The following is a 23,910-nucleotide window of genomic DNA, read 5'->3' as shown; positions in this document are numbered from 1 at the left end:
CAATGGAATCAAGTCCTAAATCCCTGATGGGAACTAAAGTCGGTGGAATTGAACCACCGCCAGGTCAGTGTCGCAATCTTGGAATCTCCCGAGTGCCGATGGCGCGTGGTCGGCAGATGCCTACCCTAGACTCTTTCGGGTCCGGGATGGCATTGATCTCGAGATCATCTGTAAGACCCTTTATGCTTCTTTGCACCTGTCACCTATCTACTTGATAATTTGGCCGATAAATACCTAAGTCAGGGCATTATTAACGGCTTTTATCCAGCAGTAAGATTGCAAGCTAGCGAAGCCATAAACTACACAAACGCGAGGTCTCCAGTTTCATTGAGCAACAAATTTTCAAGCGGGCAGAAGCACCCTTGTCAAGTGCCGCATCTAAGCAAAGGAGCTGTGGGACTGCCACAAGCCCGCAATGGCCCGCTTGGAGAGACACGTCAAGGCCGTCGAGGCTGGGTAGATCGACAGCGGGGACCTGACTCTGGCCACGAAGATGACGACTCTTTGACAACACACTTCTAATTACAGATTACTTGGGCGTTCTCCGATAGGCTGCTTGGCTAATTGTGATACTGGATCTGTGCAAAAGTGGGCTGGTAAAAGCGCTGGCGTTAAGCGACGCTAACGTGAATCCGAGGAATGCGACGAGCGATGGATGAAGCCATATCATAAACCAACCGGGTGTCTGCGTTGTCCGCTGCGGGCGTCTCGGACGAACTCTACAAACCGCCTTCTCACCGTAGAGAGTCCTTTCGGTTGGGTATTCCTCCCGCCTCCATCCTTCTTGGTCTATTATGCTTCTTTTCTTCCCCGTCCCTCTTCCTCCCTGCCACTCTCCCATATGTCGTCCGTACCTTTCGAGGATGCAACCTAATCAAGCGATGGAAGACGTGCGAAACCTCGGACTACTTGAGGACCCCGTCGACACACCCATGAAATCCCTGCCACCACCCGAGCCTGCATCAGCGACGCCTCAGAGCACCCTTGGCGATTCCCCAAAGCCCTTCCGTCGCACACTCGCTTGCGTCCGGTGTCAACAGAGGAAGAAAAAGTGCAGCCGGGTGTTTCCATGCCCTCATTGTTTACGAGTATGTGCGTACGTTGATGTCGCGGCTTAGTCGCTCGCTCATACTGTCACAGGCAAAGGTCCAGTGTGTGGTTGCTACGCCAGCTCCCAGGCATCGAAGACGGCGGCCTAACCAAGCGTTGAAAGAACGTCTGGCGCGATGCGAGGAGCTTCTGGAAAAACACATGGATAAGGACGATGAATGTCCTTTGAACTTCCCTGCTGTGGTTGCTTCTTCCCACTCCCAAAGCGACCCGTCAACCTCGAAGTGGATATCGTCGGACGGCAAGTTGGTTGAGGAAGGTGGTAAGTTGGCTTTCATGGACAATCACTTGCTGGAACTTGTTCATGACGAGGTACGCAACTACTCACAAAATATCCAGTGTGGCTACATTGATTGACTCTTCCTAGATCCAGGCCATGCGCGAGCTCGTCAAGGCTCAAGGTGGCGACGACAGTCCGCTCGATACTGACACACCCGACGACGAATGCGATCTGGTCTTTGGCGGAGAGTCACCCCAGTCAAACATCGAATATTCATGGCCAAATCCTGCGCTTGTTTTCAGGCTGTGGCAACTATTTCTCGACCGCGTCAATCCTCTGACAAAAGTCATCCACGTTCCTAGCTTCCAACCCTACGTCGCCCAAGCGACAAGCGGGCCGCAACAACTCCCGGAGAACATTACGACATTGATGCTGGCTATATTTCTCATGGCCGCTGTTTCATTATCTGATGGTGAATGCGAGGGTATTCTCGGTGATTCTAGGGAACTAGTCATCAATAGATTTTCCTCTGCGGTCCGCCGGAGCTTACAGCGACTCGGAATTCTGCAGCGGATTGACCTAGTTGTGTTGCAAACCCTTGTTCTCTACATGGTATGACCCTAAACTGTGGACGATTGTATATCCAGAGGCTAATATGTCCCATAGATCTCACTACAAGGGCGTTATAATCGCCACTCCGCCTGGATTCTGAATGGTTTCGTGATACGGATAGCCCAGAAACTAGGCCTCCATCGAGATGGCGAGGCACTTGGATTGAAGCCATTTGAGTCAGAGATGAGGCGTCGAGTGTGGTGGCAAATTATTGCCATTGATTGCAAATTCGCTTTGTTCTCTGGTCTCGGCCACTCTCTGCTTCCCCGAGACTGGAACGTGAGAGAGCCTCAAAATCTCAACGACGCGGATATGTTCCCATCCGCAACGCACCCGTTCCCAGACCGCGACGGTCCCACAGACATGATTCTTTGCTTGACGCAATGTAAAATCACTAAATTCCTAGTCGAGACACCCGGCTTGGAGCCGTTGAAGATGATGAGCCAATTGGATGATTTAAAGGCCGAGGATTCCCAACCTGACGCCTTGAGGGACGAACAAATCAACCATTACCGAATGCACTTCGACACATTGGAAGAGAGCTTGCATCGCCTGCTAGAAACACGGTGCAATCCTTCCGCCGGGCAGGTTCACAATATAGCCCGAGGAGTGGTTACGACCATCCTCAATCAGAAGAGAGAGCTAATTAATGGATTCGGATATCAATCTGAGTCGAACACCATCATTCAAAGCAAAGACTACAACGCATTTGCATCAACGGTAGCCATAATGGAGCACGCTACCTCTCTCTATACATCTACCGAGAGTACTGGCTTTTTATGGTTCGTACTCCTTAATGTTCAACTCGACGTGTTCACCTACATGGTGGTGCAGCTGGGGCATCGCATTGAAGGCCGAACGGTCGAACGGGCCTGGACGCAGGTTGAAATACTCTATCAGTTTCACCAGGCACTGTTTGATCTCAACAACACAACATTCTGGAGGCTGGCGCATTTTGTTCTAAGGGCATGGGCCAAGAGGGGAGATAGACTGTCCTGCTTGGGGCAGTTTCGGGAAATACCTGCGTACATTGAAAGATTGCAGCGGAATCTTGTTTTAACCTCGGATTCTGAGACAATACGGCCAAATCCCAGCAGCCTCTCGTTTGACGATGCTGCTGAACCGATTCTTGGTATGGAAGCAGAAGATGGGAGGCCTGTGGGTATTCCCTGTAGACCCGGGGATGGTAGCATGGGTACAGGGGATACAGATTGGTCATTTTTGGACACAATCGCTACCGCGCAGTTCCAAGAGGCCACAGGTACAGCATTTATGGGATATGGTGCAGGGCCTTGGGTAGAATGGTAGATTGACTGATTGAAGTCAATAAGTGCTTGTATTCTAACTTATAAATTCATAGACCGCTTCTTGTCCTTTGTTCCTTCAACCTCGAATGTCTCCGAAAACGGGTCCCAGCTGGGATCCGTGTGGCGCTCATATTCCATTAAATTCGATATGTAAGTGGCAGTATCACTTCCATACACCTCCTCGATGAACGCTAATGTTGCGTCGATGCCGGCTGAGATACCGGATGATGTCCAGATATTGCCATCTACAACCCATCGCGCGTGGGGCACCCAATCTACCTTGGGACCGTTGGCGATGGTGCTCGACCATGAGGCCTTGTTCGTGGTGGCTCGTCGGCCATCGAGAACCCCCGACTTTGCGGCGATGACGGCGCCGGTACAGATGGAAATGAGGTACTTCAATTTCGGATAGGTACTGGCGACATACTCTATTGTTGTTGTGAGGTGAGGTGAACGAGAGCCAAGCCCCCCGGGAATGATAAGCACGTCAATATCGTCAGGGACGGTGTCAAAGGTGTGTGTGGGTTGTATTTGGGGGAACTATTCAGGTGGTTAGTGAGATCACGCGATTCCAATCGAATATGATATCCAATTCACTTACGAAGCTGGAATTCTTCGAGTTCATTGAAGCGGTCATAGGCTCAGTTGTCACCAAGTCCAGTGTGTCGGAGATGATGTACAGGTTAAGCTGGCGCATCTTTGCGAGCATGCTCAACGCGTTGAGTGGGCCGAACACATCGAGCATCTCGAAAGCTCTAAAGACGACGATGCCATAGCTTTTGGGCAGCTCGACTGCCGTATTGGTTTTGGGTGAGGTTGGGGCCACCATAGCTGCAGTCGCATTTACCCGCATCGTTGCGCAGGGTACAGTATTCTCTGAACGAATATCATTAGTACAGCAGTCCAGAGGGAGACGAGGGCGGAAAGGTGCATAATCATGGGGAATGGGCCAAGATCTGGCTGAAGATTGCTGCTACGGCAACGTGATGAAGGGAATGGTGTCTTTACCAAGTGGGGCTAAGTGTACTGGAAAAGCTGCAGAATGAAGCCTGGGCTCTGTCTCTTCACAGCGTCTTTACGGATCTGGTGCATGCGAAAACTAGGATGTTGCAAAGACACGAATGATGCGCCATCATTGACAAAACTGAGCGTAATCAAATAGGATCAACGATGTGGTCTGTGTCATTTACAGAGGTTAGTGATTGGCTGCCTCCAAGCGAGGCAATTAAGTGCGCAAGTTTGAGCAAATACGGCGCGTCAGCAACGGTTGTCGTCTTATGCTGAGCCATCAAGCGCCCTCGTCATAGTTTGCCACTACTTACGAGTCCTTTCAAGGCAACTAATGGACGAGAAAGAAAGAAGAAATCTGCCTGTAACCCCAGAATTAATTGTGCTAATGAGTTTACTGAGTAGCAACGGCGAGGACAGATTTCGGCGAAACATAAGACGCCGAGAAAATATCTCGGCCGCCCGACTGTTTACCGACATATCCGCTGACTCATCTCGGCCTGGAGGCCGGCCCCACCCGGAATAGGGTAGGTCTTCGGCATCTTTATCATTCTCCTTGGGCATTGTCGGTTTGCAGTTTTTCGGTAAGAGGGAATTAGATAACGCCAGTCCAATACGCCTCATCATAGCGATGAAGGTGAAATGCTCCAGATGAGACCTCTGCCAGAACTGTCAGCAAACAGACAAAAGCACGTCGGGATCGACAAAGTGAAGGTTACACTGACATAAGCCTAGGAAACCTGGCACTGGATGAAAAAGCTGAAGTCAGATTATAGTTTGATAACATAAACGGCTTTTACGCGCTAACTCTGATCGAAAAAGCTGCAGACACTGCCTTTATAATGCATTTTCGCCAGGCTATTTTTGACCATGATGCTACCTAACTTAAATTCTGATTTCATTAGAACCCTTCAACTCGATAACTGATCTGTTAAACTGAACTGTCAGAAACGCTGAACCAGGAATGCTTACGGGCTCCCTCGGCATCCAATCTACGTTCCTGCTCCTCACAGAGAAGACATTGCAAGAAATTGACATCCAGGTTAGTTACATCGTCCCGCCCATGCGTAATGGATCTAAGTGACTCAAGCTTCGAGTCGCACCTCTTCCTGACATCGTCCAGGTCAGTGAATAGTCGTCTGCCCATAAGCATTCTGTACACGATGCAGCCCAGAGACCAAATATCCACTTTTGGCGCGTAGGTCTGGAGTGGGGAAGCTCCGGCCTTGATGATTTCGGGGGCCGAGTATCCCCATATCTCGGGTGCGTCGCTCATCTTAGTCTTCAGACCATCGATGACGTGCTTCGAAATGCCGAAGTCTCCGATCTTGAGGGACCCCTTGCCATCAAGGAGAATATTCTAGCTTCCCCCATTGCATCAGTAAAAGTATGGCGATCATGTGGTCAGGCTACATGCCTTGGGCCGCAAGTCACGATGAGTGAACCCTGCCTTGTGAAGACCGCGCAGGCCCTCAATCAGCTGTCCTATCGGTCTTTGCAGCGGCACTCCTGGCTGGCGCTGGTTCCAGGTAATCTCCCTGGCGTAACACCCACTGCCTTGTTGTAGATAGGTCTCCAGATCGCACTGCAATAACTGCATAGCGATGAAGAAGTGGTCGTGCGAGAACGTCCACCCATAGAAGTGGACGAAGTTATCCTTGATTAACGGCAGCTGGGGCATGTGAGCTACCCGCTCCTCGGGTGTGTTATAAAGGGATGATCGGATGCCACTGACCTTTGCCAGTTGCGCCAGGGTGGTAAGTTCTCCAAGCATCTGCAGATAACGGAGACGGAAGTTCAGGCCGGATACGACCTTGACTGCAAATTCTGCAGGCAGCGGACGACGGGATCGCATTCTCCGGGCGGCAAAGACTGCCACGCTCTCGCCACCGTCCCCCAATCGCTTCTGCAACTTGAGCTGCATGGTGTTACTCGACAGCAGTCCCTCTATCGGCGAATTAGTCGATCCACGATACGATGCTTTGGGTCGCTAGCCAGTCGGATACCTTGCATATACTTAGAGGCGGCTACCGCGAAGGCCACCCTTTCGACGTCAAGAGCAGTGATTCGACGGCGGCGGGGCGACGAGCTCTGTACTCGCCTCCTAACAGCATCAACGCTCTCCACGAGTGTTTTGTACCCCGAGACAACTTTGTTAAGGTCGTTGAGCCCCAACCAATGGCAGAGAGCGTCGGAAAAGAATGGTACGTTGTTGGAGTATGCTGTTGAAAGAATCAATGTCGCGGTGGTCAAGCCCACCCCCCGCAGTGATTTGAGACAGTCGATAGCTTGTAGAATGTTGTTATTCTTGGCATAGATCTTAAAGGCTTCACACGTCACGGCCACCACCTTATCCGGCCTATTCCGCCTCAGTCTGGCAAGATTAGACGCTGCTGCCACCGGGATACGTCTGTGGGATCGCGTCACGAGCCTGTGGCCGGCAGAGCTACGAAAGCATGAGAACCGAAGCGACGCAAGTCCAGAAACATGACAGAAGTTGGATCACGCCAGACTTACTACACCCATTGGGCGAGGTGAATCAACTCGCGGCGATCGAGGTATTTGGGATCGCGCAAGGCGCATGCTGCGGGCATCTTCTCGAAGCGGAACGTGTCTAAGTCCCGCATCGGATTCGAAATATGTTGCCAGTATACTTCAAGAAATGCCTGGAAGTCATCACCGGTGATGTCGTCAAACCTAGGTCGCTTTCTCAATAGCGCGATATATCTACCAACTTCCGGCTCTGGCATCTTGAGTTTAATGCCGCAGATCTTCTGTCGAACACCCTAGACGCAGAGTAGTGAGTGTCTACACGGGACGGAGTGACATCGACCGAGCAAGCCTCAACTTGTCGGATGAAACACAAGTTCGATGGGAAGAGACTTCCAAGTGGACTGACAATCGTAGTTAAGTAGATAGCCTTTGGGGTGATACTGTTCCCGACGGCGTGATCTACTGCGGGAGAAAACCATGTGCGGGGCGAGAGCCTCGTTCGTGACTCTGGAGGAGGACTAGCGTTGGCCATTTACCAAATCACATGCGTACACTCGTGGTGAGACCCAACCGCCGAGCATGTATGTAATTGTAATTTCTCACAGTGTGGCGCACACCGGCCCAATCACTCCTCTTTGTCGATGTGTTCCGACTTCCCGCCTATATCCTACCTAGATGCTGGCTTCTTCCGCTGGGTGCCTCGCTAAGAATCTTGGTTACCTGACCCTTCTCATGAGCAGAATGAGCCATTGATTCTCCATTGAATCTCATCACTTCCTGATTTGCCCGCTGAAGCCCCTTTTCAGCTGTTAATCCATTATTTCATGCTCTCCTTGGCCCTCAAGGAAGCTTCTTGTGTACTTGATCAGTGATGAGTGAGGGGGTGAACAGAGGGCACTAAGAACTCGCAACTCGCCCAGAGGCAGAGCTGTAATGACCGCAATAGTGTTGTAACAGAAAGGTTGTAAAGGGTCCGGATCAGATTTTGGATAAATAGCTTGACTAATCAAAATATTTGACATTCTCAGCTGATACCAATTGATCAGATGGATCTCTGAGAGGTCTCAAAATAACGGGCCAAAAGACAGTCAATTGAATGAGATGCTAAAAGTGATGATACTAATATATCCTGTACGAAACCTTCCCAGTTTATGGTTCCAATAGGTCAGGCTACTGGTTCCTACCCGGTACGGTATTTCCTGTTGAAGGAATCCACCAATCCGAGCCCTAGTGGCTGCAAGCGTCTGATCAGATGACCTTTACCCCCAAAGACCGGAAAACCCCGACTCAGTGATCTGATCGATATCTCAAACACTCAGTCAATTCGTTGTTCCTCGCAGCTGGAACCACAGGTTTTATATCAGTTTTGGTAACTTTCCAATGCATCCCTGGCGGTTGGCCTCTTCTCCGGATCGATGCAAAGCAGCTTCTTCAACAAGTTTGCTTCTCTCTCAAATCCTTCCCACTTATCCTTGGCCAAGTCATCGACTTTGTGTTCAGCTTCTCTTTTCGTCTCATCATCGTGGGTGAGGAATTGACACCCCTTGATCATCCTATAAACGACACATCCGAGCGACCAGAGATCCGCCTTCGAGGTATAGCTGCCGTGGAACTTGCTCCCAACTTTGAGAACTTCGGGCGCCGTGTATCCAGTCGTGCCGGTCTTTGTAGCCATGGTGGTTTGCACGCGATCACGGGCCTGTTTGGAGACGCCAAAATCCGCGATCTTGACATTGTGATTTCCGTCAAGCAATATATTCTTACCGGTGATCCAGTCGGGCGTGTCAGCTCGTTCACTAAATAATGGAGTACTTCCTCATGGGAAGTAGGTATCCTACTCACACGTGGTTTGAGATCCCGGTGCGTGATTCCCTCGTCATGTAAGGCACGCAAGCCGTGCAGTAATTGACCCAGTGGGGACCGAATTGTGCTTTTGGTCACATCTTGCCAAGATTTGGCTGCTTTTTTCCAACTGATGGCTTTTTTGTTTCGTGTTAGTAGGTCTTCCAGATCTTGGCACATCAGCTGCATCGCGATGTGGAAATGGCCGTCCCAAAAAGACCACCCATAATATGCAACAAGATGGCTCTGGGGTACGCGGGGAGTCAGACCATGCGGTGTTGACAGCAGAATTTGGCGGACATTACCGTATCTAAGTTTTGGGTGGCATGAATTCGAATCTCACTCAGATAGTTGACGACAACCTGACTGAACTGCGAGATGCTTTTCACGGCAATAGTTTCGGGGGTCGAATTATCCCGGGATCTCAAACCCTTCCGAATAATCGTATTACCAGAACCGGCAAGCGATACTGGTTTGCCTCCGAGACTGGAAATGACCCCGCGGTCAATGTAGGTGTCTGCATGCGTTACTAAGACATTTCGAGATTGCTTCTCTGCTCCGCCTACCTTTCAGGGCACTCCAGCGGTCCAACACATACGCTACCTTCTCGACATCTTGAGCCGCAGATTCGGGTTCCAGCGTAGGAATCTTCTGCATCACTTGACCACAACGAGACTGGAACAGGGCGTACTCCTTGGCGTATATTTCGCTTCCCCAATCCTCAACCCCGGCCGTGGTGTCGTTCAAATTGTCTTTACCAGCGTCGATGCACTTCCGTAGTTCTGGTGAGCAGAACGGCACCTGGTTCGGGTACTTTGCGGAAAGTATCAAGATGGCAAACTCGAATTTCGTACGGTTGGGTCCCTTGCTCTCTTTGAGTAGCCTTTGGAGCCTGGATACGGCGCAGACATGTTTTTTCTTGTCGAAAGATTTGAAGGCTTTGTCAATAGCGGTCTCAATTTCTGCGGAGTGGGATTCGAGGCACTGGTGGTGGCTCTTGCAGCCATTTCGCTGGTCACCATCGCAGCGTTTACTACAGGCTTGTTAACGAGCCATTTGAGTGCAAGCATTCAACACAATGCGGCGAGAACTTCATACTAGAACCAGTGACCGAGATGGATGATGATTTCATGTCGTTTGACTTGAACTTTTTTGTCTTCTTCTTCTTCTTCTTCTTCTTCTTCTTCTTCTTCTTCTTCTTCTTCTTCTTCTTCTTCTTCTTCTTCTTCTTCTTCTTCTTCTTCTTCTTCTTCTTCGTCTTCGTGATCGTCTTCGTTCTGGTTTTGGGTTCCTTCAAGGATAGTTTTACCTTGGAAACGGTATTTGTCGAGGTCTTCCATTCCAGTCGCAAGGAATTGCGGATATAGATCGAGTAGATCCTGAAAGTCTTCAGACTTGAGTTGCCAGAGGAATGTACCCTCCTTTACAACTCGAAGCCAAGCCTCCATCGCGGACTCCTCCGGCATGGTCGGCGGCAAGGGGACGTGTGTTGATCACGTTTTGAGGTTTGCGAACACTGACGTCGAGTTGCATGCGAGCCTGGCTGCTTCGACAAGAGGAACTGCGAGACGAGTAAAGTGCGCCTTCCAGAGGCGTGGGGCTTCCCTTATGACCGCGCTGACGGTCGGCGGCGCAGACCGGGACGCATGAAGACCAGTAGGGTCTGCTGCCCGACAGTCTATGCCCGGCGGCCTCCCATGAACGGGATGCCGCGGAGGCTTGAGGAGGAAGCTGACTGCGTTTCTCTTTTGCGCCATCAATGTAACTTGGCTCTCTTCATGTACTTCTCCGCAAGGCTGATTGGGTCGCTGGGTGAGGAGAACCCTGGAGGTAGCAAGCAAGCACTGCCGCATAGGTAAGTGCAGCATAAACACCTCGCTTCCTGTGTGTGACAACGCTGCAGAGCAGCATATTGTGCTTGACGCAACGTTCCATCCTATGCGTGGTTGGCAAGTCAACCTTTCAAGGGCCGAGAGGGCTGCAAGACGGGCGCTGGGAGTCTGGGACCTTATGTATGCTTACTGTTGGTGGATAGAGGCCATAGCACATGACAAGACCCAACAAATGAATGGGATCCCATACATTTGACACTTACCTACATGGTGCCACTGCATGGGTGCCCAATGCTTCGTGAACGCGCCCAATCCGGTTCTCCATTGGACTTCCTGTTCCCTATACCCACCTACATGCCCGACAATGCATGGGTGGTCAAGGCCCGTGTGACCTTGGGTGCCGAGCGCGGCGTGCGCGGTATTTAATACTCAATCCGGTTATCCGTTCAACTCGAACCACCACGCACTTCGGCTGGTGGCTGTCTCTGCGTTCCAAACATCGACCAGAACTGCCCACGATACCCGAGTGCCCATCATGGAGGCCGCCGGTCTGGCCTTTTCGGTGTACAAAGACGTCTACTACCTGGCCAAAGGCATATATCAACTGGGAATGTCCGCACAGCACTACAAAGAGGAGAACCACCATTTGCTCGTCAAGTTCCGTACCCAATGTCTGTACTTGCGAATGTTCAAGCATTTCTTCATTTCAGTTTTGCGAGCGGAAAGTCCAGAGGCGTCGTCTGAAATCCAAGTACGTACCCTCCTTTGGACCACTTAGTTGCTGAGGCACGGGACACGCAGCTTTGGGTGCTTGTCTTGCCTATGTGGACGCGAATTTGACAATCTAAACATGAAAGATCCTGGTGAACCAGGTGAACGAAATCATCATATGCCTCGGACAAGCCCTCGCGCACTATCGTGACCTTGTCTACGCGGAAGATGAGGAGTACTCTAAGCAGAGTGATTCTTTGACCTGGGAAAAACCCACTTCCGAAGCGTTGCTCGCGACCAACCTGGGCGACATACTGCCCCCTCCACCGTTGCTTCAGCCTGACTCCTCACCAATGCCCCTGAAGGTCCAGCCTATCTTCAGCTTTAGGGCCTGGAAATGGGCCTTGTTCAAGCGGTCCACGCTGCAAAAGGCCATTAACAACTTCCGGGAGTGGAATGACCAGCTGAAAGTTTTCGAGCCAATGATCGTGGTGAGCCTGTTCGTCAGTGACGATGCGCGGCGAGCTTTGGAGGCTACGATCAAGAGCGATCCGCACTCGGATCAGGAAGCATTCGTGCCCCATGTCAGGATCTCGCGGCTGGCAGAGGATGCCACCTTGCCTGCCGTTCCCGCTAACCCCGATGTGCCGTCGGTGGGTACGCCGCCTACTGACGTGCCTCCCAGAACGCGACTGGAGAAGAAGAGTTATCCTCAGTCCGAGGAGGAGGATACTAAGGCCAAGGAGGCCCTGCGCCAACTAGCGGCTCTGTTGGGAGCGGCCGGTGCGCACGATTTCCATACGCTTGCTCTGAAGAGCTGTGTGGATAACCCAGACGGGCATCAATTTATCTTCTCATTCGGGTTTCCAGAAGGAGCGTCCGACCGAGCACCGGTTAGCCTACAGACGATCCTCTCGAAGAAGTTGGGCGCCCCGTCTCTGCCCCTGCGCTTCCACATCGCCCTTACCATCTCCCGCGCCATCGCGGCGTTCCATGCTGACGGCTGGCTGCACAAGGAGATCAGCAGCAGCTCGATCCTCTTCTTCTTCGACAAGGACGACCGCTGCATGTATCTCCAGCCGTACCTCGTCAACTTTGAGTACTCGCGGCCCGACTCGGCCGAGACCAACATGACGGCCGACGATGACCTCGGCCGGAACGTGTACCGCCATCCGGATCGCCAGGGATCGCGGCCAAACGTCCGTTTTAATAAGACGCACGATCTGTACTCCCTGGGGGTGGTTCTCCTGGAGATCGGCGTATGGCAGACCGCCATGTCGATGAGGAACGCAAAGTTAAAGCAGGAAGGGTTCCTCTCCAGTCGCAGTGTCGGGCCCACGCAGGAGATCTTTGAAACCAAGACCAAGGACCGGCTGGGACACACCATGGGGCCGGCGTACCAGAAAGCCGTGGAGTCTTGCTTGAACGGGACATTTGAAGCGTTCTTGCGCAGGGACAGCATCTTCGCCTTGCAGTTCCAGAGCCAGGTGGTCAAGAATGTAGACCCGGATCGGGTCAGACACTTGGAGTAGGAAGGGGACTAGGGGAGGGGAGGGGGTATTGGCATGGGCAATTGGAGCATTGCCTAGCCGGATGTTACAGTGACTACCAGATTGAGAACAGAGGAGCCTTCGTCCTGCTGAATAAGTACATTTTTACACTCTCTACGCTCTATCTTTCTTTCCTACATCATAGCGTAACACCGAATGAGTCGGGGACGTCATGTCACTTTATGCCCTTTCTCATTTTCTAGTACCTTCCGTATGATAGACCAATTTCGATCATTGCGTCACAGGGTTCGTAAGCCGCAATGCCAAGACGCTAGGATCAGATATAACACGCATGATGGCAGTCTGATCCGTGGCTTCTCTTCATCATCTGTTGGCCGCACAGTCGCTCCCAGCACATATAACACCAGATTCTGCACCAATTTCAAGGCCAGAAGCCAAATCAAAAGATAATGGGAGATTACACAAGAACCATGGAGTCAATACTCGCCTTGAATCTTCAAGGGGGAAGGCGATGTCTGGCTGTCTGAGACTCCGCCCTGAGCGGCAGACAACTTTTCACACTTTAATCGACCACATCTCGTACAGCATAACCGGCACGCGTCTAAAATTGAGTCTAAGAACGGGAGCGTTTTCGTCTCGCCCCCGAGAGTTATTGTAGATGATGGAGACCCAGCACGGAATGAAATACTCGAAATCAGGCTATATTTTTACAATACACATAGCTTTTACGCGCCAATTTTTATCGGAGAAGCCGCACATACTGCCTTTGCAATCTGTTTTTATTAGGCTATTTCTGAATTTTATACTCTATAGCTTGAAGATATCATATTTGCCAATTATATCACAGATCAAGAGTTACTGTCTTTGGCCGAGTTGCTGGTCACGTGGCCTAGCCTTTTCCGGTCGAAGTTTCTAGTCGAAGTGTCTCTCAAGTATGCAAGTCGGGGCTATCATATCGTTCGCCGAAGCTCAGTGTTAGAAAGCGTCAGGCGGAGTATTAATGAGCCTTCATGGGGCGATTCATTGCCGAGGTACAAGTTGTGGGTGCTTTCTGCTACTAGAGCCACCGGGTCTGTGGGGCCGGACAAGGACTTCCCTGGCATGGCATATTTCGCGAAGCCATCTAGAATGCTGAGTGTGCTGAATGAATGCCCTAGTGTTGACTCCATCGAGATTATGAATTTACTTGTGGGTAGATGTTTACACGGTGTCTCATTGCCACTAACGACCCCCAGTCCTGTTACTCTCTGGCCCTCAACCCGCGATACAATACATTCACTCTATTTGAGACAGTTGACTATCGAGATGGGTTTACATCTGAATACAGTCGGTTCACAACTGCGCGATCTCGAAGCTTGAGAATGTCGAAGACGTGTATCTTGGGCCACATACATATTCGACCGAATTTGGGCGTGGAAGCTAGGGCATCCATCCGCAATCCATGACGACGATATCGAGGTTGACCTCTCTCCCAATCTATCCGTTAGTGAAATAATTGCCAGTGACTTGCTGGACGCAGCATACTATATTGCTAATCTGCGACTGGTGAGTCTTATCAACAAAGTGGTTCGCTCCATCTACGAATAAAAGAACCAAGACACGCCTCTGTCTAGTAGTCTACGAGGTTGCAGAGTGCGTTGAAGGATTTGAGGGCCCGGGTCGAAGATTTGCCTGGTCAGATTCGTTTCACGAAGCAGCTGGCTTCCTCTCGCAGCTCAAGGATGCTGGAAAACATGCCGCCGAGGAGTACTACCATCATGTGGAAGCGATAGGAGCTGCCCTGGAGAAGGTATTCACAGAAAGAAAAGACGTGGTTGAGAATTTACGTGTGACAGACGAGGCGAGCTTTCCAAGAAAACTTGCCCCAGTCCGTCCCTACGTCAAATAAACTTTGGGTCAGATTTGTTTTCAGCCATGGAAGGTAAAGATACCTTACGTGTGATAGAGTATCTCTGAGAAGGCAGGACGACCCAAATAGCGTGCATTGATTAAATAGACATTAATGGCACGATGCTCAGTCTATAACTCAATCACGGGCCTGAGCCCCGTATCTTATAGATGATGGTAGTCATCGGCGAGAGGTCATACTCACTCGTCTAGGTAATCCTGCCAATCCTGACATGTGTCTGGCGCTGTCAATATATGCAGCTCCGGATCCCGCGGAATGCTGTTCCGTGGACTAGAAATCCGAACCCTCGGTCTCAGAGCCAATTCGGCTGTCCTGTGCCGCTGATCTTGACAGCCCGTCCTCAGAAGGAGATCGACAGTGGCCAATCATCCTGCAAGCTGTAACGCAAGGAGCTAATTAGGGAAAATACCCGAAATCTCGGATTGGGAATGAGCAGCAGTTGATTGACCGGATGGCTGAAGGCAGAGGACGCATTCAGCCGCCCGCATTCCCCCTCACGGTGAGCGGCCTCATAATTGGTTCGGCATGAGTACGGCAATGCGACCGCTATCCCGCAGTTGCACTACTGCAATAGAAAGCGGGTCGAGTCAGACAGTATGACACAAGTCGCATATTTCTTTGTTGTATCCTTCGACCAACTGGGCACAGAACGCCGAGTCAGGGCGGCGCAGTCAGGGCGACATAGTCAAGGCGGCATGGTCATGGGCGGCACGGAACCCACATTATCGCACAAGTTCCACCGCGTGTGGATGGGGATGGATCATCATGTTCCTACAAAAGCATGTCTCCGCTCGCCTTGCAGTTCCTTGTGCCATTTCCTTCTTCGTATAGCCTCCTCATCCGAAGTACATCATGACAGATCACCAAAGCTCGCTATTCAGGCCGGCAGCTTTTGCTGTCGGTGTCGCGTTGCATGTATGTCTCTTCCGGCTCGGAGAATGGGATCTTGCGACGACTAAGCTCATCATCGGAGCCTTTTTGTCCTGCGCGGCATCGGGCGTCGCGTTGTGGCAATTGTTTCCCGCCGACTATCCCTCACTCCTCGCTAGCTTCACCACTGCATCTCAACTAACAGGCATTCTCATTCTGGGGATTGTGTGCAGCATGATGGTCTACAGGGGCGCTTTTCATCGCTTGGGACACTTTCCAGGGCCTTTTTTGGCGCGTTTCTCAAACCTCTATGTCACGAGGCTTTCCGCAAAGAAGCTTCATTTGTACGAAGAAATCCAGAGCCTCCACCACAAATACGGCGACTATGTCAGAATTGGTAGGTCAATAAAGTCAATTGCGAAGCAATCACTGACCCATCAGGCCCATCGGAAATATCGATAAACGACCCAAGAGCCGTTTTACTCATCCATGGAGCTCAATCAAAATGTGGAAAGGGGCCATGGTACGAAATATTACGACCCAGGGTCTCGTTGCAGATGATTCGTAACAAGAGCGAGCATATCAAACGCAGAAAGACATGGGACCGTGGTTTCAGCGCCAAAGGTACGCGGGTGGCAGCTCAAACAAATAGGATACCAAGCTTACTGATCTCACCAGCTCTACGAGATTACGAGCCCAGGGTGATCAAGCACACGGACAACTTTATCGCTCAACTAGAAAAAATGGAAAACACGCCCGTTAACATTACAGATTGGTTCAACTTTTACAGCTTCGACGTTATGGGAGATTTAGCTTGGGGAAAGTCTTTCGGAATGGTGTCAGGTGGTATCAAACACTACTTCATGACATCTCTCCATGCCGACATGACAAACATTGGTCTATTTACACACATGCTATGGCTCTTCCCGCTATTCAAAGCAACGCCAATCATCAACAGTGAGCATATCAAATTCTGGAATTGGGTCAAAGCGCAGGTCGATGAAAGACGAAGGGTGCGTATTCCGTTAGTCTGAAGAAGATATCGAGAATTAACCAAGCGTAAATAGACCAAACCAGAATCTCCAGACGTATTCTCGTGGCTGCTCGAGAGCCACGAGAGTTTGGAGCATCCCACTGCCCAAGATGAAATGGACTTGATTGGCGATGCGTATCTTATTGCGGTGGCTGGCAGGTAAGATAGCACAGCATCAATCATCTCGAGGTGGGCTAACACAGCAGTAGTGATACAACGGCAGCAAGTCTAACATGTCTCTTCTATGAGTTGGCACTTCACCAAGAACAGCTCAAGGCGTTACAGACAGAAGTCGATACGTTCTCTGAAGGCCAAGAGCAGCTGGATATACGCGGTCTAGCAAAATTACCACATCTAGACGCCATCATCAACGAGGTTCTTCGTTTGCACCCGCCGGTGCCATCGGGTCTCCAGAGAATGACACCACCAGAGGGTCTGACCATTGGCGACACTTTTGTTCCTGGCAACACCATCGTTCAATGTCCCACCCATACGATGCACCGAGGTTAGTTTGGTATACCCCGTATAAATTGGCTGATATAGTTATTTAACTCGTTTGATCCATAGATGCGCGATATTTCGAGCGACCCGATGAATTCCTGCCTCAGCGGTGGAGTACTGAAAAGGAATTGACCAAGGACGCCTCAGTATTCGTTCCATTTTCTACTGGTATGATCGGTCCATTTGTATTGCCATATGATCAATAATGCTAATTATGACGGCTCTGCTATTTCAGGTCGATATTCGTGTATTGGAAAGCAATTGGGCTTGATGGAAGTCCGATACATGACTGCCCAGATCGTCCGCAAATACGACGTAGCCTTGGCAAAGGATCAAACCCCGAAAGATTTCGTGGACGGAAAGCGAGACACATTCACGCTAGCTCTGGCCTCGCTCAACCTGGTATTTACAAGAAGAAAGAATGTGGCCTAGAAACCGTCTTGGAGTGGTGGCCATCCCCAGTTAGTTCTCTCGCGTTGATGTTTCTTGGACCTATTCACAATACACACAATTGCTTCGGACTCTATGGCGTTACTCATATTTTGTACCTGCGCCTCTTTGGAGTATTTGAACTTGATGTCTGTTCTATTTTGTCATATTTTAGGCTATATATTGCAGAAAATACAGTTATCAACCTAGAGCGGCAGGATAATCCAAATGTCTCTTACTCACAACCCCTATCTGGGTAACAGAATAGGAACCCTCAAATAGGCCAGCCAAACTTTTGTTGGAAGCTTTGAATAATTGGGAGAGTTTTTAAGAGTTTCTCCACCTGACATTGCAAGAGGACGCAGGCTAGCAAACAGCAAGAGACGGAAGAAAAACGCATTGTATTGTACAAAGGCTTGGAAATTCATAGCCCGCCATAAAGTTATAATTAATACATCCATCGTTTACTTCATTCATCCGAGCGATATGATCCAACGACCCATCGTATCCACGACTCAATATTTGCGAAGAGTTCCTCGAATCTCAAGTCGTCAAGTTGACACAGCAGTCGATTTGGCAGGTTTTTGGTGGGTTTCAATTTCGACGTTCCGGCCATCTGTAGCTGGCTGATCGGTATTGTCATCGGCCGGAGGTAAGGGTTTGAAGCCCAAGGACATCGGGAGGCTATCAAAGGCGGGAATGTCGCAGTAGAACTCGGGCCACTGATCAAACATCTGGCTTTTCATAGCCCACACGTTAATGTCTTTGATCCGTTGTTTGAAGGCGTCGGACATGACGAATTGTCCAGTTTCAGTGTTCATAGAGTAGGTATCGCGGAACTCATATGGCCAACGCAGACGAAGTGATTGCGAAAATAGCTGCCAGAAGATATTCCCACAATAACTGTGTTGATAGAAGACAAAACGCTCTCGAATTCCCGGCCTTAGTCGTGTGTCAATATTTGTCTTTCGAATTCCGTGTTGTTATCGTTACTCACCAGGCAAAGAAGTTGATGGCATATGAGTGTGAAATCGCCTGTGATGGTCTTGGACTGTTAGCTTACAAAACTCAAACGTTGGCGGAGCAGAATAGTCTACCTCTCCAGATACCACGGAGGGATTGTCGCTCGCCGTTCTGTAGATGGGTCCAAGTGATATAATAAGAGATCGTGCATTATTCGAAGCATGGCTACTCTCTCCGCCTGGCCACAACCATGGAATAAAACCTCATCTATGGGACGAAGCTTGAGCCACAGCGCAGGGAGTCTGCCTAATTTCGCTTCTGCTGCGGACCAGCCTTCCACCACTGCGCGGACTGGCAAATCATCTTGCCATGTCTCGTCAAAGTCGGCGCTGTCTCTATTTAGCTGACTTGGTGCAGAAAGCACCTCGTTGGCAAACCTCCATAGATTCAGGCTGTCGGATGAGGCTCTTAGTTGATCCTGGGGGTAGCATCCGCATCCAGGCATCGATGCTGGCGAAATGGGATCATTTCCATCATCTGGGATGGTTTCGAGGATGTTGTCAACTGGGGGGAAGCCAGGTAAGAGATCGTCCAAAAGAGTAACAACAGCGTCGGTAGGTAGAGTTATGAATTCCGGAACGTCCGGATGTTGCAGTGAGCAGATTGGATTCCTTGGGCCCTGTTGCGCCTGTATGGCCCCATTGCCGGTAGTCCCATCATTAGGATGCGCATTGAAGTCATTCGTGACGCTGTGGATTGGTGCTGTTTCTGCATCGTCCATGGTCGTATCTGGTGACTTGCGATTGCAAGAGCTCGTCGTGGAGTCAAAGGTGACAGCATCCTGACTTTGGGACAAGTGTTGGTTAATCGAAGATCCTAGACTCCTCAACAAGCCAAGGGCAACATCTCGCTCCTTGGTGACGGCTTGGAGAGATTTAGTCAAGGCTCTAACCTGGTCGCTGGTGTCCTTATGTTGGAGGTCCGCTACTAGCTTCTCGAGACTAGTGATGCGAGTCTTGGTCCTCTCTCGAGCCAACCTCTGGGCCTTTCTGTCTAGCTCTCTTTTCTTTAACTGACGTGTTGTGACTGTGTCCGGATCACGCCGGGCCGTGGTAGATGGTGAGGCGTCATTGGCTGCGGTCGCCCTTCGACAGGTGGAGCTTTCTGGTGATGCCATTTGACACGACAGGGTTGCTCGGTATGGAGTCAAACAGCCAAGGCTCCAGTAAGGGACATCTATTACCGAGATAGCAAAGGACAAGTGACGGTTTGGTGGAGCCTCATACGTGACAACATCACCAAATCTGTAGGGGCACCTCCTTTTCTGTTCTTGATCGGGGCAAATGAACAAGGGAAGGTTGATGCCGAAGGGAGCGGGGTAATGGAGACTGGAAGAGGCGGGGTAATAAACCAAGCGAATCGGAACCCTGGACAGATACGCAGAGTCGTCCAATTATCTCTCCTCTTCCCCAGGTTGAGGCTTGAAGCTGGCTCATATAAGGGATAGCGTAACCCCGTTATTCATGCTAGGTGTTCCACTTTGCAGAATCTTGATGAGAGTAACCAGAAACGGTAAGCGAGGACTGCACTGTTACGTTGTGGTGTTCCTCCACATCCGGGGTAGGGGCCACAAGACAACCCGAATTGGGATTATTTCGACCGCGGCAATACCTCCGGCATAAAATACTTGGTTTGCATGAGAGAATATGTAGAACGATACCCGCAAAATAGTCAACCTCTACACCGTTCTGTCCATTCTAATACTTTAGGGTAGCTCCTCTCGTCTCGAGTGCCAGGTAAGAAGCTACTCGCATCTCCGACCGACAAGAAATATCCGCTGCTCAGGTGGCTATTCAGGCAGCCGGAATGGTAGTCAAGTCACGCATTGAGGGTCCGCCCAGTCGAAAACTTCAGGTTCAGGACAGATGATAATACTAAGAGCATTTCTAAGTCATCTTAATCAAGGTTGAAGCGAGGCGAGTCAGAAGGCGCGCGTTGGTGAGATTCAAGAACGAGGTACAGCAGTTACAGTCAAGGGGCGGGAGTTATACGCCAGGCTTTTGGACCGAGGGGCATGTCAAAGGCGGCTGGCGCAAGTCGTGAGCATGCGGGTAGTCTCATGGCAGAAACACTCAAGCAATATCCTGACAACTGGACTGCGCTTAAGAAAGGGTTGATCCACTGCGAGTCTCGGTGTGCTACAAAGCAAGCGCAAAGCTAGCAAAAGTAAAGGAGGGAATTTCGTTGGTTGGGCAGCTGATCGCTAAGGCAGCCGTAGTTTGCATCTCCAATCACTTATGAGGACTTTCTACCCTTTTCTGCAGGTGGCATATTCCAATCAAGTCTCCAGTGGAATGGGACGAGTGGTACATCATTGGCTTTCAGCAAGTCCGCATCAGATCCACAAGTGCTTGAGAGGTCGGTCAATCGGAGGCAAGCTCATAGGCGTTAATGAGTGGTACGAGCATGCTCAAACGCAAAGCTTGAGATCCGTTTGCTCCGTGTTAGGGTTAGCAATGGAGAATCTCATGTAGGACCGTAAGGTGAAATTTTTGCAGTTGCCCCAATTGGCTCTCCTTCTTCTCATGAATTGATCTCTCAAATGAGGAGTTAGATTTGATACCAAAACATACCGGCTTTTATTCCAAGTCTCCTCAACGCTCTCTTACAACATGTCCTTGCCAATTTCTCCTGTGGAACTATAGTTCTGCATCTTTAAGAAGATCCAACTTCAAAAACACAGTTTGGTTCACCGGAGTGTTGTAGTAAGCCTGAGTCCCGACAAATCCTGTTCGTCTATAAAGCCGTAAAGCGCCTTCCATGGAAGGCAACGTATCCAGCACCATTTCGGTATAGCCAAGTTCTCTCGCTTTGTGGATAATTGCCTTGAGCAGAATCTCACCAAGGCCCATACCTCTCGCTTTGGGTGACACATAGAGACGTTTCATTTCACAAGAGTTTGTTTGTTTTTCTGGGTTCTGTTCAATCTCTTGGTTCAAGTGCTGCTTGAGAGGACGCAGAGCGACACAGCCCAGTGCGGCGTCTCGCGGCCCCAGCCCGTAAGCTACGAGTAGTTCGCCTTGTGGAGGCCCGTAGTAGGTTGAAAGATTCTCCATCTCCGTAGAGAAACCTTGATAGCTGAGATCCATTTGGAGAGAGTTGGTGTAATCCCTGATCAGAGACGCGGCCATGTTCACCTCCAAATCGCTTCGTGCTGGACATATCCGAAAATGCGGTGTCTTGCTTTCCATGTCGTAGGTAAAGTAGTGAGCAAATCCAAGGCCACTAAGATTTGCGGTGATTTAAAAGATTGGAACAATATGGGTAGGACGCAGGGGCAATGGTGAGGGTGAGGGTGAGTCAAGGTGGACCTATCCGGGAAGACGCGAGCCTTTTATCTACGCGCGATATATGCTTCGGGATGTAGCGGGTATTCACGGCGTCTGAGAGCGATTACGTTGCTGATCAACCGAGGATAATGATACCAAGTCAGTTTGGGTGGCTTGCCTTCGTGACTCATACATCGCAAGGTACGTCAACAGCAATTTGGGGAGGGCCATCTGATGGAACATCTGTGGATATAGAGGAGCAGTGTTTGCGGTGTTTCTCATATCATTAATTGCACAGCGAGGAAAAAAATATGCCTCTCATCAAGCCTAATGTATTCGCTACCTCAAATCCCAATCCTGAGCTTTGCCAGCGGGACTTCAGAAAACCCATCCTGCATAAAGTCTTGCATCATTCTCAGTGCATATTCCATCTCTTGAGGATCAATTGCATCTCCAATGCGAACATAGCCCTTATAATCCCCGTCGACCCCAAAACAAACACTGGCCGGACAGAGAAGCACACCTGTCTTATTCAACAATTGCAAGCAAAATTGTTGTCATAGACAGGCTTTCCGTCTCGACAAAAATGAACTATAGCAGCTGTAACAGCGCGAGGCCTGACCCAGTTACATTCTTTATTATTGGACATAAACTTTTGAACAGCAGCTAGGTTTGTCTGTACATACCTAGGTTTCTTGTTTCTGGCCAAGAGCGGAATGTGACAGCTCCATGAGCTCCTCAAGAGAGATGCTAGTGCAGCATGTGGTTGCCAGATCATATTTACGACCATCTTCCAATTTCTCGATCCACTACGTTCTTCGTGTAAGTACCTTCACAAATGGACTTGAGGCTATAGAAATATGGGCCCACAATCGTAACCTCGAATGGGGGAATATGAACCACGGCGTATGCTGGCAGAGTTCCAGCGCAGCGAGGGGGTAACGGGGTTCAAGTTCAAGATAACAATATCATCGTAGCCAAGAGACTTTAGGGCGGATTACAATCCGTTTACTGTTGGCCAAGACTAAACTGGACGCAAGGTAATTGGAAAAGAAGCTGAGTCAAACGTCTGTTAGTTGCTTCAGCATCTAGCCCACTTGTTGACAGCATTTTACGAATGCTAAGATGCATCGAGTATTCTTTTAAATGACTCCATATGTACAATTCCACTCTACTATTCACAAGAAATACAGCCGGCCTTTTTCTAGTTCAGGCACTGCGAATAATATTGGTTCAGCGCTTTGCAGGTTCCCGCTGAACAGCATGTTGCGCCGGTCCATTGCTGGCCACCACACTGGCCCCATAGCGCAGAGCAAGTCGTGCCACTGCTACCACTGCTACTAGTTCCGGTCGTCGAAACCTGAGTGCTGGTATCCGCGCTGCTGGTCGCGGCATCGGTAGAAGTGTCGGTCGAGGTGGCGAGCTTGCTGTTGACGAAGGTCAAGGCCTTGTCGCCGTAGATGCTAACATATTGCTGGTGATGCGCGGCGTCGTTTCCGTTGCAGCAATATGGGTCTTCGGCATCGCAGTATAGTTGAACCTTGCTCGCGCTGGGGCATACAAAGCCAGAGGCTCGGGCATCGAACTTGAGATTGTGTCAGCATGTTCATTTTGAGTAGACATCGAAAGCATTTTCCAGATCAAACTTACCCCTCCGCTTGTGCAAGTTCCAACTCCATATGCCAACCCAGAGACATATCGGGGATCTCCCATGAGAATTGCGGCCTTAATCATCTTCACAGCACTGGCAGAAATGGGGACGGTTGTGTCGGTAATGCCAGCACCCGAGTCGCCACCACCACAAAGGGCGTTGTCCATAATCTGACCTCCCTTTTGTACGTGTCAGTATGGTATTCTTCCCTTTGGCGCTCAAGTGTAATAGTAGACTTACTTGCGAATAACCAACTAGCACAATATGCGTGTCTGGGCACTTTGTGTTGAAGTCATTGACGGCCGTCGCCACGGCACTCGTCCCCGCCTTGGCGGAGTCTCCGTAAGAGACGCTGCCGCAAGAAGATTGGCCGCCGCATGCTGGGTAGGTGATGGCTTCTGATGTCGCGTTGGGGTGATCGGCGATGATCTTGTCAATCATTGCGCCGGCAGATCCGAACCCAGCGGAAGCCGTCGTCTCGCGGGCGCCGAAGATGTAGATTTCAGGACATGACTGCCCACTGACGAGCAGCATGTGCGCCGAGAGGAGCAGAAACGCAGATCTAGGTGAGGGCCACAT

At 50.3% G+C, this 23,910-nt stretch overlaps 9 protein-coding genes across 9 annotated transcripts; 3 read left to right on the top strand and 6 right to left on the bottom strand.

Moving 5' to 3' along the window:
• Window positions 1-932: 932 nt before the first annotated feature.
• Window positions 933-3,250, top strand: BGZ61DRAFT_355998 (fungal-specific transcription factor domain-containing protein; the record flags this gene model as incomplete). Its single annotated transcript, XM_046240759.1, has 4 exons — window positions 933-1,088; window positions 1,141-1,422; window positions 1,478-1,942; window positions 1,997-3,250. 4 exons carry the CDS (start codon window positions 933-935, stop codon window positions 3,248-3,250), a joined length of 2,157 nt encoding a protein of 718 aa, XP_046102258.1.
• A 38-nt stretch (window positions 3,251-3,288) lies between these two features.
• Window positions 3,289-4,078, bottom strand: BGZ61DRAFT_355962 (DJ-1/PfpI family protein; the record flags this gene model as incomplete). The annotated part of the gene is made up of 2 exons (XM_046240756.1): window positions 3,289-3,789; window positions 3,851-4,078. 2 exons carry the CDS (start codon window positions 4,076-4,078, stop codon window positions 3,289-3,291), a joined length of 729 nt encoding a protein of 242 aa, XP_046102257.1.
• Window positions 4,079-8,110: 4,032 nt separating this feature from the next.
• On the bottom strand, window positions 8,111-8,425 carry BGZ61DRAFT_479830 (kinase-like domain-containing protein; the record flags this gene model as incomplete). Its single annotated transcript, XM_046249132.1, has 1 exon — window positions 8,111-8,425. One exon carries the CDS (start codon window positions 8,423-8,425, stop codon window positions 8,111-8,113), a length of 315 nt encoding a protein of 104 aa, XP_046102256.1.
• A 317-nt stretch (window positions 8,426-8,742) lies between these two features.
• BGZ61DRAFT_55511 (uncharacterized protein) lies at window positions 8,743-10,148 on the bottom strand. Its single transcript, XM_046255608.1, has 3 exons — window positions 9,691-10,148; window positions 9,159-9,625; window positions 8,743-9,109 (listed from the first exon to the last, which is right to left on the bottom strand). The coding sequence occupies exons 1-3, from the start codon at window positions 10,056-10,058 to the stop codon at window positions 8,856-8,858; spliced, it is 1,089 nt and encodes a 362-aa protein (XP_046102255.1). The 5' UTR covers window positions 10,059-10,148; the 3' UTR covers window positions 8,743-8,855.
• Window positions 10,149-10,875: 727 nt separating this feature from the next.
• BGZ61DRAFT_454905 (uncharacterized protein) lies at window positions 10,876-12,973 on the top strand. The gene is made up of 2 exons (XM_046246300.1): window positions 10,876-11,175; window positions 11,282-12,973. Exons 1-2 carry the CDS (start codon window positions 10,960-10,962, stop codon window positions 12,665-12,667), a joined length of 1,602 nt encoding a protein of 533 aa, XP_046102254.1. The 5' UTR covers window positions 10,876-10,959; the 3' UTR covers window positions 12,668-12,973.
• A 2,434-nt stretch (window positions 12,974-15,407) lies between these two features.
• On the top strand, window positions 15,408-17,391 carry BGZ61DRAFT_534243 (benzoate 4-monooxygenase cytochrome P450; the record flags this gene model as incomplete). Its single annotated transcript, XM_046254121.1, has 7 exons — window positions 15,408-15,822; window positions 15,867-16,049; window positions 16,104-16,438; window positions 16,493-16,617; window positions 16,668-16,963; window positions 17,026-17,127; window positions 17,195-17,391. The coding sequence occupies 7 exons, from the start codon at window positions 15,408-15,410 to the stop codon at window positions 17,389-17,391; spliced, it is 1,653 nt and encodes a 550-aa protein (XP_046102253.1).
• A 395-nt stretch (window positions 17,392-17,786) lies between these two features.
• BGZ61DRAFT_393628 (uncharacterized protein) lies at window positions 17,787-19,678 on the bottom strand. The gene is made up of 3 exons (XM_046242877.1): window positions 18,486-19,678; window positions 18,386-18,433; window positions 17,787-18,330 (listed from the first exon to the last, which is right to left on the bottom strand). Exons 1-3 carry the CDS (start codon window positions 19,526-19,528, stop codon window positions 17,940-17,942), a joined length of 1,482 nt encoding a protein of 493 aa, XP_046102252.1. The 5' UTR covers window positions 19,529-19,678; the 3' UTR covers window positions 17,787-17,939.
• Window positions 19,679-20,894: 1,216 nt separating this feature from the next.
• BGZ61DRAFT_454901 (putative GNAT family acetyltransferase) lies at window positions 20,895-21,706 on the bottom strand. Its single transcript, XM_046246299.1, has one exon. The coding sequence runs from the start codon at window positions 21,600-21,602 to the stop codon at window positions 21,051-21,053; it is 552 nt and encodes a 183-aa protein (XP_046102251.1). The 5' UTR covers window positions 21,603-21,706; the 3' UTR covers window positions 20,895-21,050.
• Window positions 21,707-22,884: 1,178 nt separating this feature from the next.
• BGZ61DRAFT_495329 (cutinase-domain-containing protein) lies at window positions 22,885-23,865 on the bottom strand (the record flags this gene model as incomplete). Its single annotated transcript, XM_046250862.1, has 3 exons — window positions 22,885-23,265; window positions 23,331-23,510; window positions 23,572-23,865. 3 exons carry the CDS (start codon window positions 23,863-23,865, stop codon window positions 22,885-22,887), a joined length of 855 nt encoding a protein of 284 aa, XP_046102250.1.
• Window positions 23,866-23,910: the final 45 nt, after the last annotated feature.

This window comes from Ilyonectria robusta, assembly GCF_021365365.1.
Source record: "Ilyonectria robusta strain PMI_751 chromosome Unknown BGZ61scaffold_14, whole genome shotgun sequence".
NCBI lineage: Eukaryota > Fungi > Ascomycota > Sordariomycetes > Hypocreales > Nectriaceae > Ilyonectria > Ilyonectria robusta.
This window is presented reverse-complemented; position numbering and strand designations above follow the sequence as displayed.